Source organism: Rana temporaria, chromosome 2 (genome assembly GCF_905171775.1).
Source record: "Rana temporaria chromosome 2, aRanTem1.1, whole genome shotgun sequence".
Classification (NCBI taxonomy): domain Eukaryota; kingdom Metazoa; phylum Chordata; class Amphibia; order Anura; family Ranidae; genus Rana; species Rana temporaria.
Window position 1 is genome coordinate 425010558 of NC_053490.1, and position 15958 is coordinate 425026515.

At 38.2% G+C, this 15958-nt stretch overlaps 1 protein-coding gene across 5 annotated transcripts in view; it reads left to right on the forward strand.

Moving 5' to 3' along the window:
- CNKSR2 (connector enhancer of kinase suppressor of Ras 2) overlaps window positions 1-14377 on the forward strand; it is a 382062-nt gene extending 367685 nt beyond the window's left edge. For 4 of the 5 annotated variants that reach the window (XM_040338243.1, XM_040338244.1, XM_040338245.1 and 1 more), the window contains 2 exons: window positions 5071-5264; window positions 13453-14377. In XM_040338243.1, coding sequence (XP_040194177.1) covers window positions 5071-5264; window positions 13453-13668 — 410 coding nt within the window. In that variant the 3' untranslated portion in view covers window positions 13669-14377. The remainder of the gene's footprint in view (window positions 1-5070; window positions 5265-13452) is intronic. The other variant, XM_040338247.1, reaches the window with a different exon arrangement.
- Window positions 14378-15958: the final 1581 nt, after the last annotated feature.

Here is a 15958-nt window from a genome sequence, read left to right on the forward strand (position 1 = left end):
AAAAAAAAACTATAAACCATTGTGTATATAATGTCTTTTTCCCGCTTGCCATGTCTCTTAGTTTACCTTAAAATACCTGAACTAAACATCTTGATTAATGGTAATTATGGGCAAATCAATAATGACATGATGCAGACTGTCACTGAAAATACCAAAGCAGTTTTTGACTGAGTCCCTTCCAGAGCCTAGTTTTATTACTGGTTGATCCTGCCGGTGCATCCATTGTTTTTCCATGTTGTGTAACCGAGAAAACTGTCCAGCAAAAGTGGCAGTTAGACAGGTTTGGAAAACCATACTATATGGGTAGAAGTGCTTGAAACATTTATGTGCCTTAAACCTTTTTTTCCAAAAGACAAAAAATAATAATTACTGTAACTGCTTATAGTGTTAGCTAAATTTAGAATCGAATTTGATTGTCTTTGTTCTTAAAGTAAATTTAAAGTATACCAAAAGGCCACAACATTGTATTGAATAGAGTGGGAAGTGATTAGAACCCCTTTCTGGTTTGTATTGCTGTCTGTGTCCCCATTAGGAAGATTCCCAATGTTTATTTGTCCTGTTTACCATTACCATTACAAAGTGTGAAAACTCCCAATTTTGGATAGTCATCAGAACAAGAAAAGAGCAGATATCTTTCTTTGAGGATGCTAGTTCTGGTAGGCCTGGTGACTGCCAGGAATTCCCTCCTTCTTTCATGCAAATAATTGTTACCTGATTACAGAAAGTGGAAAAATAATGGATCAATTGTCAGGATCAAATAGACTCGGAATGACAGTGAAAATGTAAAACTAATGACAGACTGTATCATATATGTCACTTTAACGTTACCTGTCATGAGAGAAAATTCGGGGCTGCCAATGCTGATCTATCCTTTAGGAAAAATCTTGTTTTCAGGTTGCCATGCTGACCCTCTTTTTTTTTCAGTACCGTCTAAGTCACTTACCCAGTGAATTGGAACAGTGACTTCCATATCTGTACACTTAATCCAGGTCAGTGATTTTTGATATTGAAGCCAAAGACTTGCCAAGACCGGTTAACTAGTATTTTCAAAAGGAAGTTGGCACTGGCAGTCCCCATGTTCCCTCATTACTTCAACACTCCTCTTGATACTGCCTCTAAACCAACATGACATGCCATATACCTTTCATAGATAAAATATAACAATAAACATTTCTGATGATCAGCACACAGGTGCCAGATCAAAGTTTAAGTTTAGGAGCAGTAATACATTATAACTAATAATATTATTTAAAGCATAAACCAATTAGCAGTTAAAAAAATGAATAAACAATGCAGGCTGTTGAGTTGACAGCAGAATCTACTGCTGGCGGACTCCCAACATATTTATTTGTCAACACTGCCAGCACATATAACTCATCCACTAAAAGAACCTTAAATCACTAACAGTATCAGTGCCACATTACATTATACACAGAAAAGAGTAAAGAAGAGAGTATAATCCAAAAGTCAATTGCCCATAAGGATGATACCAACAATGCTGACTTTCCTGGATGGGGATGTCCTAGCAGCAAAAAGAAAAGAAAACAAAGGCGCACCAGCCTAGTGTATTACCGTTACAAAATTTTAATAAAATTAAAATATATACAGGGCCTACTCACAAGTGTGATGGAAAAAGTTGCAGTATAGCTTAATCAACATAAGCTGCAAAAAGATGACCTCGAACCATACTCCAATCAATCGTAGAGAAAGTGAAGGGAGTCACCGCCGGCTGACGCGTTTAGAAGCTCTATGCCTCTTCATCAGAGCCCAGCAGTTTCACTGCTGGGCTCTTTTTGCAGCGTATGTTGATTAAGCTATACTGCAACTTTTTCCATCACACTTGTGAGTAGGCCCTGTATATATTTTCATTTTATTAAAATTTTGTAACGGTAATACACTAGGCTGGTGCACATTTGTTTTCTTTTCTTTTTGCCACATTACATTATGGCTGAAAATAATCTAGTTTTAAGGAATAGTAATTTAAAGAAGTAGCTCTCACTTAAAACTATTTTAGGCCTTACGTTATGCTGAAACCTGAATAAACTTTGGGGTTCTCCAAACAGATCTAACCACTTTTGTGTTTATTAGCCAACTGTTCAGTTCATGTTTCAAAAGATGTAGAATTAATATCTATATCATTTTCTAGAATACTGAAGCTATTTCTCAGATCATTTAATTAGCTATTAATTTAATCCTAACAAAAAATTTTACATACATACATTAAAACTTTTACAATGTAAAGGGTATCTGCACTAAAAATGCATCTTGTTCTAGTCCTCTTTGGAAAGCCATCTTTATGCAAAACAAACCTCTATGCTCTTTTGCCATTAATTGTCTTAGTTGTCTGACTTTAGTAAAGCAGCAAGAAGATGTGCATTTGTACCATGCAAACAATTTAATGTAGAGATGATTGCATCCTCAGAAAGTAGTTTAGCTGAAAACAATAGAATTTTGGAGCTCAGTGTACAAAACGCTAATCCTGCACACTAATTCATAGAAATGTTGCACCATAGAAATTACAATAAATCCTTACCTTTTTATAAATCAAAGTTAATTTAAATATTAGTATATATAGTGTATATGGGAATGTTTGACCATTCTCCCTGAAGCGCATTTGTTAGGTCAGGCACTGATGGTGGACGAGAAGGCCTGGCTTGCAGTCTCCACTCTATTTCATCCCAAAAGGTGTTCTATGAGGTTAAGGTCAGCACTGTGCAGGCCAGTCAAGTTCCTCCACCCTAATCTCGCTCATCTATGTCGTTATGTATCTTGTTTGTGCACTGGTGCACAGTCATGTTGGAACAGGAAGGGGCCATCCCCAAACTGTCCCCACAAATTTGGGAGCTTGAAATTGTCCAAAATGTCTTGGTATGCCGGTGCCTTAAGAGTTCCCATCACTGGAACTAAGGGGCCAAGCCCAAAACCTGAAAAACAACCCCATGCCATAATCCCCTCCTCCACCAAATGATTTGGATCAGTGCACAAAGCAAGGTCCATAAAGACATAGATGAGAGAGTTTGGGGTGGAGTAACTTGACTGGCCTACACAGAGTCCGGACCCCAATCTGATAGAACACCTTTGGAATGAATTACTGCAACGACTGTGAGCCAAGTCTTCTCGTCCACAACAGTGCCTGACCTCACAAATGCGCTTCTGGAAGAATTGTCAAACATTCTCATAGACAAACTCCTAAACCTTGTGGACCGCAATCCCAGAAGAGTTGACGCCGTTACAGCTCCAAAGGGTGAGACAACTCAATATTGAACCCTATGCACTAAGACTGGGATGCCATTAAAGTTCATGTGCGTATAAAGGCAGGTATCCCAGTACTTTTGGTAATATACTGTATATATAGTGGGTGTTTTTTTTCTAGTGCTCATCCCAACCTGCTTTTCTCAGTATGCAGTTAACTACACAAGATTCAGAAAGCTGATAAACTAACTTGCTGAGAACCATCCAGTTTAATCATATGGACCTGTTTTAATACTTTGTTTAGGAAGTCTAATATGCAAAAAATAAATAAAAATTCAGGGAATTTAATTGGCAATTTAACTGGAACTATTGAGAGCCCATTCAAAGCAGCCTGGGAATGTTTGTGGCCGCTGGGTGCAACAGCTCCTGTGAGAGAGAATAGCGAGGGGACCATCACACCTCCATCTCTAATTACATTTGCAGGGCATACAGTGAGTGTAACTGGTAAATCGTGTATCTCCCCTAGACCAGTGCCTGTTCCAAGATCTCTCCTCTAGACCTGTGCCATTATTACTACGCTGCACCCAGGTTGGCATGGACCAAGTCTAGAAATTGAAAACTGTAATAGTTAAATTTTCTGCATAGGGATTAGTTGAGCAAAGAGCCTAGATGCACCATATGGGCTAAGTTGCAACTTTAAATGTTACAAAACAAGTTTCTTTATTTTTTTTTCCATTTAGTATGGCCTAATTATCTACAGTGATGGTGACAAAGCTGGCCACAATTAGCCTGTTTTTTTCAAAGGGGTGTACTGCTATATGTCTTCTATTCAAAAGCTTTAATCTCGGTCTTGGTGCAGATTTACACATCCCATAATAAGTAAGTTGTACTTTGAGGCTATTTCAGGGCTCCTTTTCAAAAGTGCCATGGCAGACAGTGAATGGCCAGCCAGTCTATAAGATATACGTGTGTAGTCATACCTCTTAAGGTATCTCTCAGGACTCTTTCAATGACATGGTAGATTTAACCAAATCAGTTCCAGGACTCCAAGGTACCACAGCCCATGCATACCTTGCAGAGCAGCCTGTTTATGCCTGAGATGAAACTTTTGAATAAAAATAAATAAATATACATTATAAAAGGACCTGAAGCTTGCATAAAACAGGCAAACCTTTTAATTAAAGTGTTCTACTTCATTCAAATTACCCTCACTATAGCTAAAAAAAAAAGTTAATACTCAATAGGGGGGAAAAAGTCTTAGAAAATATTCAGGTACTGTAACTATATACAGAAAAGAGGACATATAGGGACCAGTTGTTGATTTACTAAAGGCAAATAGACTGCTCATTTTGCATAGGAAGTTACACAGTACAAGCTTAGTGAACGTGGGTAAATCTCATATTGCAAAGAATACCCAACCACATGTAAAAAAACTGTAGTTTTTGTACATGATTGGAAGATGTGCTCATTCACTAACCCCAAGGGAAAATTAGCTTGATTATCTTTAGTAAATCAACCCCAGTCAGTATAAATATCTTCACAAAGGCATTAGAAGAATATTGTCTTTTACTTGCTAAAAAAATCTGTTGTCTTTATAGATTTCATTGAGTTATACTTAAATTTTTTTCACAATAAATTACAGGTTTATTTGTTGATCTGGATTTAGCTCTATACCCTCCCTCCATTTACCTCCAACCAGAAATTTACTAGAAATTGAGAACTTTTTAAGAAAAAAATGTTATGGTTGTCTGTGTTATATAAACTAAAATGTGACAAGCAATGATGGAGCTTGTCGATCTAAAAAGTAGGGAAAAAATGCTGGCTTGTAGTTATTGTCCAGTTAATGTTGCTCCATTCCTTCTGTTTCCATGATGACAGAAACTGGTAACGAGAAGTCAGCAGACTTATTACAAGATCTCTACAGGGCCCTGGAAAAAGCCAGTTTATCCCCACTTGGAGAACAACGGCTTTCAACCAAAATGGAGTACAAGAAGTCTTTTATTAAAAGATGTAGTGATCCTGTAGTCAATGAAAAACTACACAGACTGCGCATTTTGAAAAGCACTTTAAAGGTAGGACATTAGAAAGAAGTTCTAACTGAACCTTGGGGCATTAAAGTACTAAGCTTTTACAATTTTAAGTGTGTAATCAAAATATACTGTTAATATGGATTTTATTCCCAAGGCGTACAGTTAATCCTTAAATAAGTCAAAGCAGAACTACAGGTAAAACGTGAAATTCAGTATTGAGCCACAAAAATGCAGTTTATGTGCGTGTATATTATTTTTAAATGAAGATACCAAATTGGCGCTTTAAGGACCTGTTTGTCACTAGGGAACCTGTTCTTTGTCCACATGTTTTTGTTACCCCCCCCTCCTCCCCATTACAATATCTACCTTCTTACACAGACTTGTTTAAGCTCCAAGTTTCTCTAGTCAGAGCTTACACAAAGCTAAGAACCCTCCCTTGCCCCCACATGTCATTGCTTGAACCTGGATATTGACCACTCTGTCATATTTGGGAGTGCCAGGTATCATCATTTCTAAATGGTAGTTAATTATAAGCAGCTAAGACAGGCCCCTTGCATGGGCAAAACACAGATCAATTTAAAGGTTTCAGAGTACATCTAGAACCATGGTAACCTTGTAGTACAGGTAGCGCTGAGATTTTAACATTCTATACACCTACTCCTGGAGTTCACACTTGAATAAAATAACTGGTGGACTTAACCTAAGAATATACACATTCATATGGGACTTTTGTCTTAATTTGAAGTTCTCCTTTTGGGGCAAGATTGTTGTCTCACTCCAGAAAATGATTACCATGAAGGTAGCTGAACTCTATATGCTTGTAATACGGGTTAATTATCAACTGGATCAACTGTAAGAAATAGACACATTTTAGCATGTCTATCTCATTATTTTTTTTCTAACAATACTTCATCTTGACCTATTAAAGATACCTATATCGGTCTCTATTTTTCGTTTAGTTAATAATAAAAGGGAATTATGAGGATTGCTCGGACTGATTCAACTCTGAGATTATATGACCAATACCCATGAGCTACTGTACTGCCATATATACTGTACTGCCGTATTTTATATACAGCTAAAATCTGTGCTAAGCATAATTATTTTATGCAAGAGCCATGTTTATTATTACTTGAATCCTGGTGTCCTTTGTATATTTATTCCAGATCTAAACTTATAACCTCAGCTGTACCTTGTTTCTGTGCTAGCGTTTTTCTGTCTATTGTCCTTGTGCATGGTGATTGGACTTGTATCAACCCCAATCCTTTCTGTGGGCAGCCTCTATTGGAAGGACTTGCTGAGTCCCTCCTTGAGTTTTTATTCTTGAACTGGCTATGTAAAGCACAGTGGTGATGTGACCACTAATTTTACAAAGTAATGTTTGAGTCTGCAAAAGCATTTGGTGCACAATTTGACTTTGTTCTATATGGCTAATGAGCAGTAGTTTCTGAGGTGTGGGTTTTTGGTTAAACCACAATGAATGTCAACCTATAAAAATGGGCATTAAGATATTAGAATATTACTAAAGGCAAATCTTTATGTATTTTGTTTAGGACAGAGTGGAGAAGGATTCAAATGCCTGTCTAGTTTTTACTGCTGTCTTTGTCTGTTTGTGAATTCTATCCTCTTATGTTGGTTCTATTTACTGTTATCACTGAGAGTGAAAATAAGGGAAAATCTAACATTGTGGGTTCTTGACAAAAGAGGAATAGAGGAAAAAATCTTCCAATAGGCACACCAATTCTGGTGACCCTGGTTTTGACTATGAGACAGAAAGTGAAGGGAAATCTCCCCAATGGGTTACAAATGGCAAAAAAAACTGACAAGGGTTATAACCCTCCCTTACTCTATTCAAAATTGAAAAAAAAAAATCTCTAGATCTACTTTAACGTGTTCTTCGGAAACAGGAGCCTTACAGCACATATCAACAACATTGTGTCATGGCTTTCTTTACTTTCGAACCTTTACTTACCAGTCAGTGGAAAACAATAGTAAAATGTGATGGTATTATAGATAGGTGTAATGCATGCATAACTACAAACATATAGTGATTGTATAAAGCAGAAATCCAGCCAAAACATTCTCTTTGTTTTTGATTGAAATCTGTACCCCTATTTTTGAGATTTCCCCTCACCTCCTGTCCTAGAGACTCAACAGCAATTTATAGAAAATCTTTCCAAAATTAGGGAAAATCACATCTCGAACTGCTTCTTCTATAATATTTTAATTTCTCTTGTCTTGCTGCCTTGGTGTCAGTGGTCAACAGAAAATAAAGTAATGGCATATTGCCCATAGAGACACACACCGAAATAAAAGCCTCTTTTGCCCAAAACTGGTAGGTATTTGCTGGAGTTGCACTTTAAACCTTAGCCACCATCATTTTTCATATCCTAGTAAGAAAGGTAAACATTCCCAGACTTCATTTACAGATATGGCTTGATTTAAAATATTTTTTCATAGCAAAAAAGTTGCTTTGGAAGAAACGCTGGTTCTGGAGTTTTATAAAAAAATTGAAGTTACTTAGTCTGAATCAAAACTCTGTAAATGTGAACATAATAACCATAAGGTGACCCTATCAAGTAAGGGATTGTGAGTTTTTTTTTCTTCTTTTTGGATTTTTTCTATTTTTTATGATGAAGCAATAAGGCATTGTATAAGATGGAGACTGAAGATGAGACCTGATTGGTTGCTATCAACAAGAACTTCAACTACGTTCCCATTTTCTTTTGTCTTATTAGTTCCCATGTATTATTTTCAGAAATGTTAAGTCAACGGATTATAATGGATATTTTCATTAATCTAGGCTTGTTTATGTCTGATAACTCTTAAAGCAATATAAATAATAAAGACGTTGCTGTTAACCTTGTGAAGCAGACACAGTGCTTGTAGGTCTGGTCGGGAACCTGAACATCAGGATGCTCTGAGATACTTCCTGGTATAAGGTTTAACCACCCCTCTCACCTTCAGTACTTTACTATTGGTTAGTGAGGCTGCTTATCAGAGTGATTGGCTATTAGGGGCTATATATGTGGGTATAATTCCTTTACCAACTCTTCCTGGTTTTCAGAACTCCAGGGCACAGTTCGATGAATGTACCTGCACTAATGACGTTCAGTATGTAGCATTTAAATATGTTTTCTGTTGCCATCAGTACATCTTAGGGTAGCAGGGTTGGTTATGAATGCAAGCACACATTTTCAAAAAATGTATCGGTTATGCCCACTTTATTTTGGTATTGCTCTCTATATTTTATTCAGTAGAAAACTATAAATGCTATGTGTTTACAATCCTGCCATATTCAATTCCAATTCCAAGTGAATCATCAGCTGTTGTTTATAAATGAAACTGGAAAGCGGTTCATTATGTGAACATTGCAAAACATAATCGGCACTACAGAAAATTAAAACCGATTTCAACATTACAGATTTTATTATTCTTGCAACATGCTCTGGTTTCTAAAGTTGGCAGAGAGTGCACTTGTGCAAGTGCTCTGTTTCAATATGGGGACATGCTATTCCTAGCACTCTCAAACAGCAGTGAGAACGTAAAATATGTACAAAGAAATAGCCTTTGGTCATTATGTGGCTTTTGCTTGACCCTGTATTGACCAGGTTAGTGGTGAGTTTGTTGGCTATGGAGATCTGAATTGAATTCATATGAGGGATGTTATGATTTTGACTCATAATCTAAAAACATATTGGGACATGAACAAGTTTTTCTAAAATGAGCCTTGTGTGTTTGCATGACTGTGATGGGGGTTTTGGATTGGAAGGGTGTTAATTTACTAAAGGAGTAGTTCACTTAATAAAAATAAATTTAACAAACTCTTAAACAACTTAAAACACTGGAAGTTGTTGCAAATATTTAAATATATTTAAAATTACCCCATTCCTGCTTCAAATAAAACTTAACAAGAGTCAGCCTTTTAAAAGATGACTACTCCTCTGTCCAGCAAGTGGTTCTTGCAGGGCTACAGGTATTGCTTGTATCCAAATGAATAGAGAACTCCACGCTATGGTAATAAAAATATAAATATATTAAAGAAGCTGCACCCCTTAAGTGGTGTGAAAACAACTTTAGCAATGTGGGGGGTAACTATAAGGTCAACAATATAATGGTGATTTAAAGTGCAAGTGCTTATATAATAACAACATCAAATAATAGGTGCAAACAGGTCCAGAAAATGCAGCAATGGTCACTAAATGATAAGCATTGGTAAGTTCATTCATCAAATGGTTGACTTGAGAGTAGACACCATCACCACGGAACAGATATCAAACTGGCGACACCCGGTGAAAGGTAGAGGTAAGTGCCTACTTACCAGACCACCATGACCCTTTGTTTGAAAAAAGGATCAGGTGGAGCTTTAGTACAGTTGGTGACCTAAGGTCTGCACTGGTACCTGGATGGGACTGGAAAGGAATGGACTCTTGTGCAAGTGTCGAGACCTTGGCACTAAGGAATCAAGCGTGTTACAGCTAGATGTGACGTGGAGCACCAGCTGCACTGTGTCTCTCTCGTGGGTAGGTGCAGCGTGCGTTCCATCGCCTCTCTGTGCCAAATCTGGAAGTAGCTGAATGTGACCAGGAACGCCTTGACGTACGTTTCATATATTGATGTTGTCAGGAAGCTTGGTATAGGAATAAATATGTAAATTCGTAGGAAATGGCTGACACTGTGGTGTTGGCAAGACTGCTTTCATTTGTGGGCTGGAAATCCACAATCTGTAAAATAGGAAGGGAAGGGGAGAAAGCGCTGAACCGGCCTAGTGTAGCACAATTATGTAAAATACCATATAAAATAAATGGAATGCACAAGCGGGTGAGGGGGAGAGAGACAGTCCACAGTGGATTGTAATGAGCTGGGAGCTGTGTGGTGTCCTTGGTGAAGATGAAAGCCGGCTGTGTTGGGGAACAAGATGAGCCTGGAGTCCGTGCAGGGAGACTGGCATCAGGTTGCCCTGTGTGACCGTGATGGTATATCCAGAAATCAGATGTCCACCCAGAGGAGCTGTCAGTCCAACCACTATGTTAGCCAAACGTGATGCGTTTCAGGAGATTAACCACGCCTCCTTCTGCAGCCTCAAGGCTGCTGGTGGCGTGGTTAAGCTTCCAAAATGCATACCGAATGGCTCACATAGCGGTTGGACTGACAGCTCCTCTCACTACTCCAGCTGGGCACATTGTCTTTGGGCGGACATCCAATTTCTGGATATACCATCACGGCCATACAGGGCAGCCTAATGCTGGTCTCCCTACGAGGACTCCAGGCTCATCTTGCTCCCCACAACAGCCAGCTTTCTTCTGTACCAAGGACTACTACACAGCTCCCAGCTCAATACAATCCACTGCGGAATGTCATTCTCTCTCTGGCACTCACGCTTGTGAGTTCTATTTGTTTTATATGGTATTTTACTTAATTGTGCTACAATATGCTGGTTTGGCGCTTTCTTCCTTTCCCTTCATTTTCAATTCTTGCCTATTTGTGTCTAATAGAAAAGCAATCTAGGTCTGTTACTGATATGATATTCATCCTAGAAAATCAGAGAAAGAGGTCTGGTTTTCTTCCAATTCTGTGTGCATTTTATTTCATATTCTGCTATTCTGACCTCTTTACAACATTGGCTATGTGGGCTATACACAACATAGCCATAATGGCTTGTTCACATGGGCCATACGTGAGTGCACCCCCATGGAGGACCATGTGTATCCACATGGGGATGCACAGGTGTTCCTTGTATTCCTGGGTAGGCAGTCTCATTGCTGTCAACTGGAATGCCTTGGTCAATTTGGAACATCTGCTTGCTACAAGTTTTGAATATAAAAAATGTACCTGACTAAAAAAGAAATACAATCTATATTTTAGTGCAAAATTTCTACAAAAAAGTTATTACAAACCACTTTGCATCCTGCCCATTGTCATATGACGTCCACAAGGTGGCTCTGCCATCCTGGGTGGACGTCATATGACGTCCTCGGGCCTCCTGGCCGCTAGGGGGTGCTTGTGGCCACCACGTCCCGCGGGTGCCGATGCGTCTGCCTGGCGGCCGTGATGTCCACCAGGTACCCACGATCGGCAGTTACAGAGCCAAGGACGTGGATCTCTGTGTGTAAACACAGAGATCCACATCCTGTCAGGGAGAGGAGACCGATGGTGTGTCCCTTGTACATAGGGACACCGATCAGTCACCTCCCCCAGTCAGTCCCCTCCCCCCACAGTTAGAATCACTCCCTAGGGAACATATTTAACCTCTTGATCGCCCCCTAGTGTTATCCCCTTCCCTGCCAGTCATATTTATACAGTAATCAGTGCATATTTATAGCACAGTTCGCTGTATAAATGTGAATGGTCCCAAAATTGTGTCAAGTGTCCCAACTGTCCACCGTAATATCTCAGTCCTGACAAAAATTGCAGATAACCGTCATTACTAGTAAAAAAAATTATCATAAATCTATCCCCTTTTTTGTAGGCGCTATAACTTTTGCGTGAACCAATCACTTAGTCGATCTTTTTTTTTTTTACCAAAAATATGTAGAAGAATACATATCGTCCTAAACTGAGAACAACATTTTTTTTTTTTTTTAAATTGGATATTTATTATAGCAAAAAGTAAAAAATATTGTGGTTTTTTTTTCAAAATTGTCAGTCTGTTTACAGTGCAAAAAATAAAAGAAAGCTCTATTTGTGGGGGAAAAAAGGACATGTTTGGGAGCTACGTCACACGACTGCACAATTATTTAAAGAGTGACAGTGCTGAAAGCTGAAAATTGGCCTGGGCAGAAAGGGGGTGAAAATGCCCGATTATTGAAGTGGATAAATTAAAAATGTGCTCTGTGGATAAGAAATGCAGCCCTCAGTCTTGACCGAGTTCTTGGATATATATGTTGTAAAAAAAGAATTGTTATATGTATGCATATCATCATTATGAACATATGCTGCAGAAGGTTTAACACCTCGACTTCCTTACCACCTTATAGTTAGCATCAGCTTTTTACAGGTTTTTGAAGTGCCTGTTTAAAGATCACAAATAGGAGCGACTCCAGGTGGTGATAATTGACTTGGGCCTCGTACACACGACCGAGGAACTCGTCAGAAAAGACACATCGTTTTCCTCGACGAGTTCCTTGTTAGGCTTGTCGAGAAACTTGACAAGCTTTCTTTGCGTACACACTGTCAATACCAAATCTCGTCGTTCAGGGGAAGTTCGGTTCCACTGGCACAACCCTTGGGGCTGCTTTTGCTAATCTCATGTTACTGCGTGATAACTAAAAGTTTGGTAGGAGACGATTTGCACTTTTCAGTCTGTTACAGCGTGACAAATGTGCTATCTCCATTACAAACGCTACTTTTACGAAGGTGCGCTCCCGTCTCATACTTTATTCTGAGCATGCGCGGGTTTCTTAGCATACACACGATCATGTTTCTCGTCGAAACCAGCCCGACGAGGAACACGACGAGTAAATTGAGACTCCAGTCGAGGAAAAGGAGAACTTGTTCTCTTTTTTCACCGTCGAGTTCCTCGACAGGTTTCTCGATGAAAAGCATACACACGACTGTTTTCCTTGGCAAAAAAGCTCTGCCACCAAGTTTCTTGATGGATTCTGTCAAGGAAACCGGTCGTGTGTACGAGGCCTTATGCCTAGGGATGAATGGAAGGATATTGGTGAAATTGGTTTCTGAAAACTCGCTGAAGTAGAAAGTTTCACGCTTTGAGCTGCAAAGGTGATGGTTGCCTGAAAAAAAAAAAAATTGTTTTCATTAATTCAGTCTGTATTTAATTATTATTCATGCACAGTTTGTAGTTTTTTTTTAATCCTTACTTTTTTGTGGACTGCTTTTTTTTCTGTGGGAAAAAAAGTAAAATCTTGAAGTTATTGGCATAAGACCAATAAGGATTAAAAGGAGCATCTTTAACACTCATATTTGATTAAATGCCTTTGTACCATTAAAAACCACCAAAAGCACCTTAAATTGATCTTTCCCATTCCCTCCAGTGCTTTTCTCTAAATCTCTTGATTATTTTTTTTTTCAAACTTTTTAGAGAAATTAAAACTTATATTTTCTCATACCTATACATCAGATATATGTATTTTTTTTAATTATTGATGTGAAATAACTTGTGGCGGTTAAATAACTAATGCATGCAAAAAGCTACACCTCCTGAGATATTTTTCTATTATAGCATTCTTGATTTCTAAAACATTGATTTTATTTTCATTTTTTTTTTCAGGCCAAAGAAGGAGAAGTAGCTACTATTGATAAACTTCTGGAAAATCCCAGTTTGACATCTAGAGACTTTCAAGAATGGAAGCAGTTATACCTTGATCTTTTTTTGGACATCTGTCAGAAAAGTGAAACAAAGGACTGTGAAAGTGCTTCTTCTGAAGTAGATGCCCTCATTCAGTCTCTTTCTCATACACATTCTTATATTGAAACGCATGTATAATTGTTGTACTGTCAGACCTATGCCCTGAAGAATCACCATTTTTTAAAGGAAATGATTATGAATCAATGAAAAGTCTGGTAAAATCTATTTTAATGTTGCTGATCTATGTGGAGTAAGCATTGTATGGCTACAATGCCTGTGTCTTATTTTTGCAATCTGCCTATTTTTATGCTATTAGTGTTCTGCTTTGTGTTATATTTGTGGTTACAAAGATGAATAAAATATGTATTTAATATGTCGGTCAAGGTTAGGGATTTATATTTGAAATAGATTTATTTTCTATTTATACAGAAATTATCTCTGGGTAACCATATACTATTTGGCAAAAAAACAGAGTAACATTTTTATAATCATAGTTCTATTGTGCTCATGCATCTAAGATGTGTTTAAATGCTGCAGATGTGTTTTGGAGGTTCTCAAAAAGGACATGCATATTAACTGTAAATTAGGAAATAAAATGAATGAGACTTTTAATAATCCAATTACTGTTAAATAAAGAGTTCTTTTAATGTGAATGTACTCTGGGAAATGGACCTGTTAATATATTAGCCATATCACGTATACATACATATATATTATGACAGTGCCAGAATTTTCAAATGGCCAGAAATCTACCTCCCTATCGATTATCCCCACTTTATATAAAAAAAAAGCTATTGTTTAGTGATAGTGTTATATTAAATGAAATATTTATTATTATTTGCAGTGACATTTACTTATGTATTCTGTTACCTATTATACCAGTTTCATTTTTAAAATGGATTTCTAAAAACAAATGTTCAAAGATTTTACAAATGGGCAATCTGTTTCTATGAAACATTAAGGGCCAGATTCACATATACTTGCGGCGGCGTAACATATCGTCTATACGTTACACCGCCGCAAGTTTTCAGCGCAAGTGCCTGATTCACCAAGCACTTGCGTGTAAACTTACGGCAGTGTAACGTAAAGGCATCCGGCGCAAGCCTGCCTAATTCAAATGGGGCGTGTACCATTTAAATTAGGCGCGCTCCCGCGCTGGACGTACTGCGCATGCTCCGTTTTGAAATTCCCGCTGTGCTTTGCGCGAAGTGACATAATTTTTTTGAACGGCGACGTGCGTAACGTACTTTTGTATTCCTGGACGTCCTACGAAAAAAAAAAAAATTGAAATTCGACCTGGGAACGACGGCCATACTTTAACATGGCTCGTCTAAAGTTAAGCCATGTTAAAGCAGGCTTAACTTTGCGATGAGAAAAAACGACTAGCGACGACGTAAGGAACGCGAAAACCTTCGTGGATCGCCGTAAAACCTCATTTGCATACCCAACGCTGGAAAACGACGCGAACTCCACCCAGCTGCGGCCAAAGTATTGCATCCTAAGATCCGACGGTGTAAGTCAATTACACCTGTCGGATCTTGGGGCTATCTATGCGTAACTGATTCTATGAATCAGTCGCATAGATACACTCAGAGATACGACGGCGTATCAGGAGATACACTGTCGTATCTCTTCTGTGAATCTGGCCCTAAGTTCCAATGTACCCTAGTGGATTTGTCTTACTCTGGTTGAACATGCTAAATCCAAAACACATATTTTGCTACTTTGCTTCATTGAAGTGATATGGTACCATACACTATGATGTCATATCATGGTACTCATGCACTGATTTTCTGTACTTATAGAAAAAAAATGTAGCATTTTTTCACCCAGGCTATAAACATGTAACTCTAAAGCTATTTATAAAAGTTGCACAGTTAATTATAATTGGGTTTACTATAGATATATTAGGGTTATGGCTGCTTTATGACTTTGAAAGGAAGGTACTAAACTAGCACTACAAATATTAGCTGCATCACTTACAAAGAAAAACAAATTGTGCAATCAATATGTTTTGAATTTGCAGCTTTCCCAAGCTCTGTGCATGACCAATTAACCCGCCTATTACAAATAAACAGAGCTATAATGATTGCCATGAATTCCTATAAAACTAGGAGGTCAGTGCCTTTCGTAACCTTTGTCACGTCAGCAAGTCTTGTGTCTCCAATGTGGAAGCTGCTTAAAGAGTTGTGCAAGACACGTGCCTGTGCCATTTGGTGTTATTTGATAGTATTTTTTGGAGGTCACCTTTTGTGACTAGAAGGGGTTTCCAGGTATAGGTTGAACTTTTACGTATTGTCTTTCAAAAATCTTCCCTAAATTCTTATTACATTGAAAGACTTGTACGTACGGGCTTCATCTTTTAACTGTGTGTACAGCTATTTTTTTACAAAGTATCTGGAAAATTGCATCAAGCAGCTTTACTCAA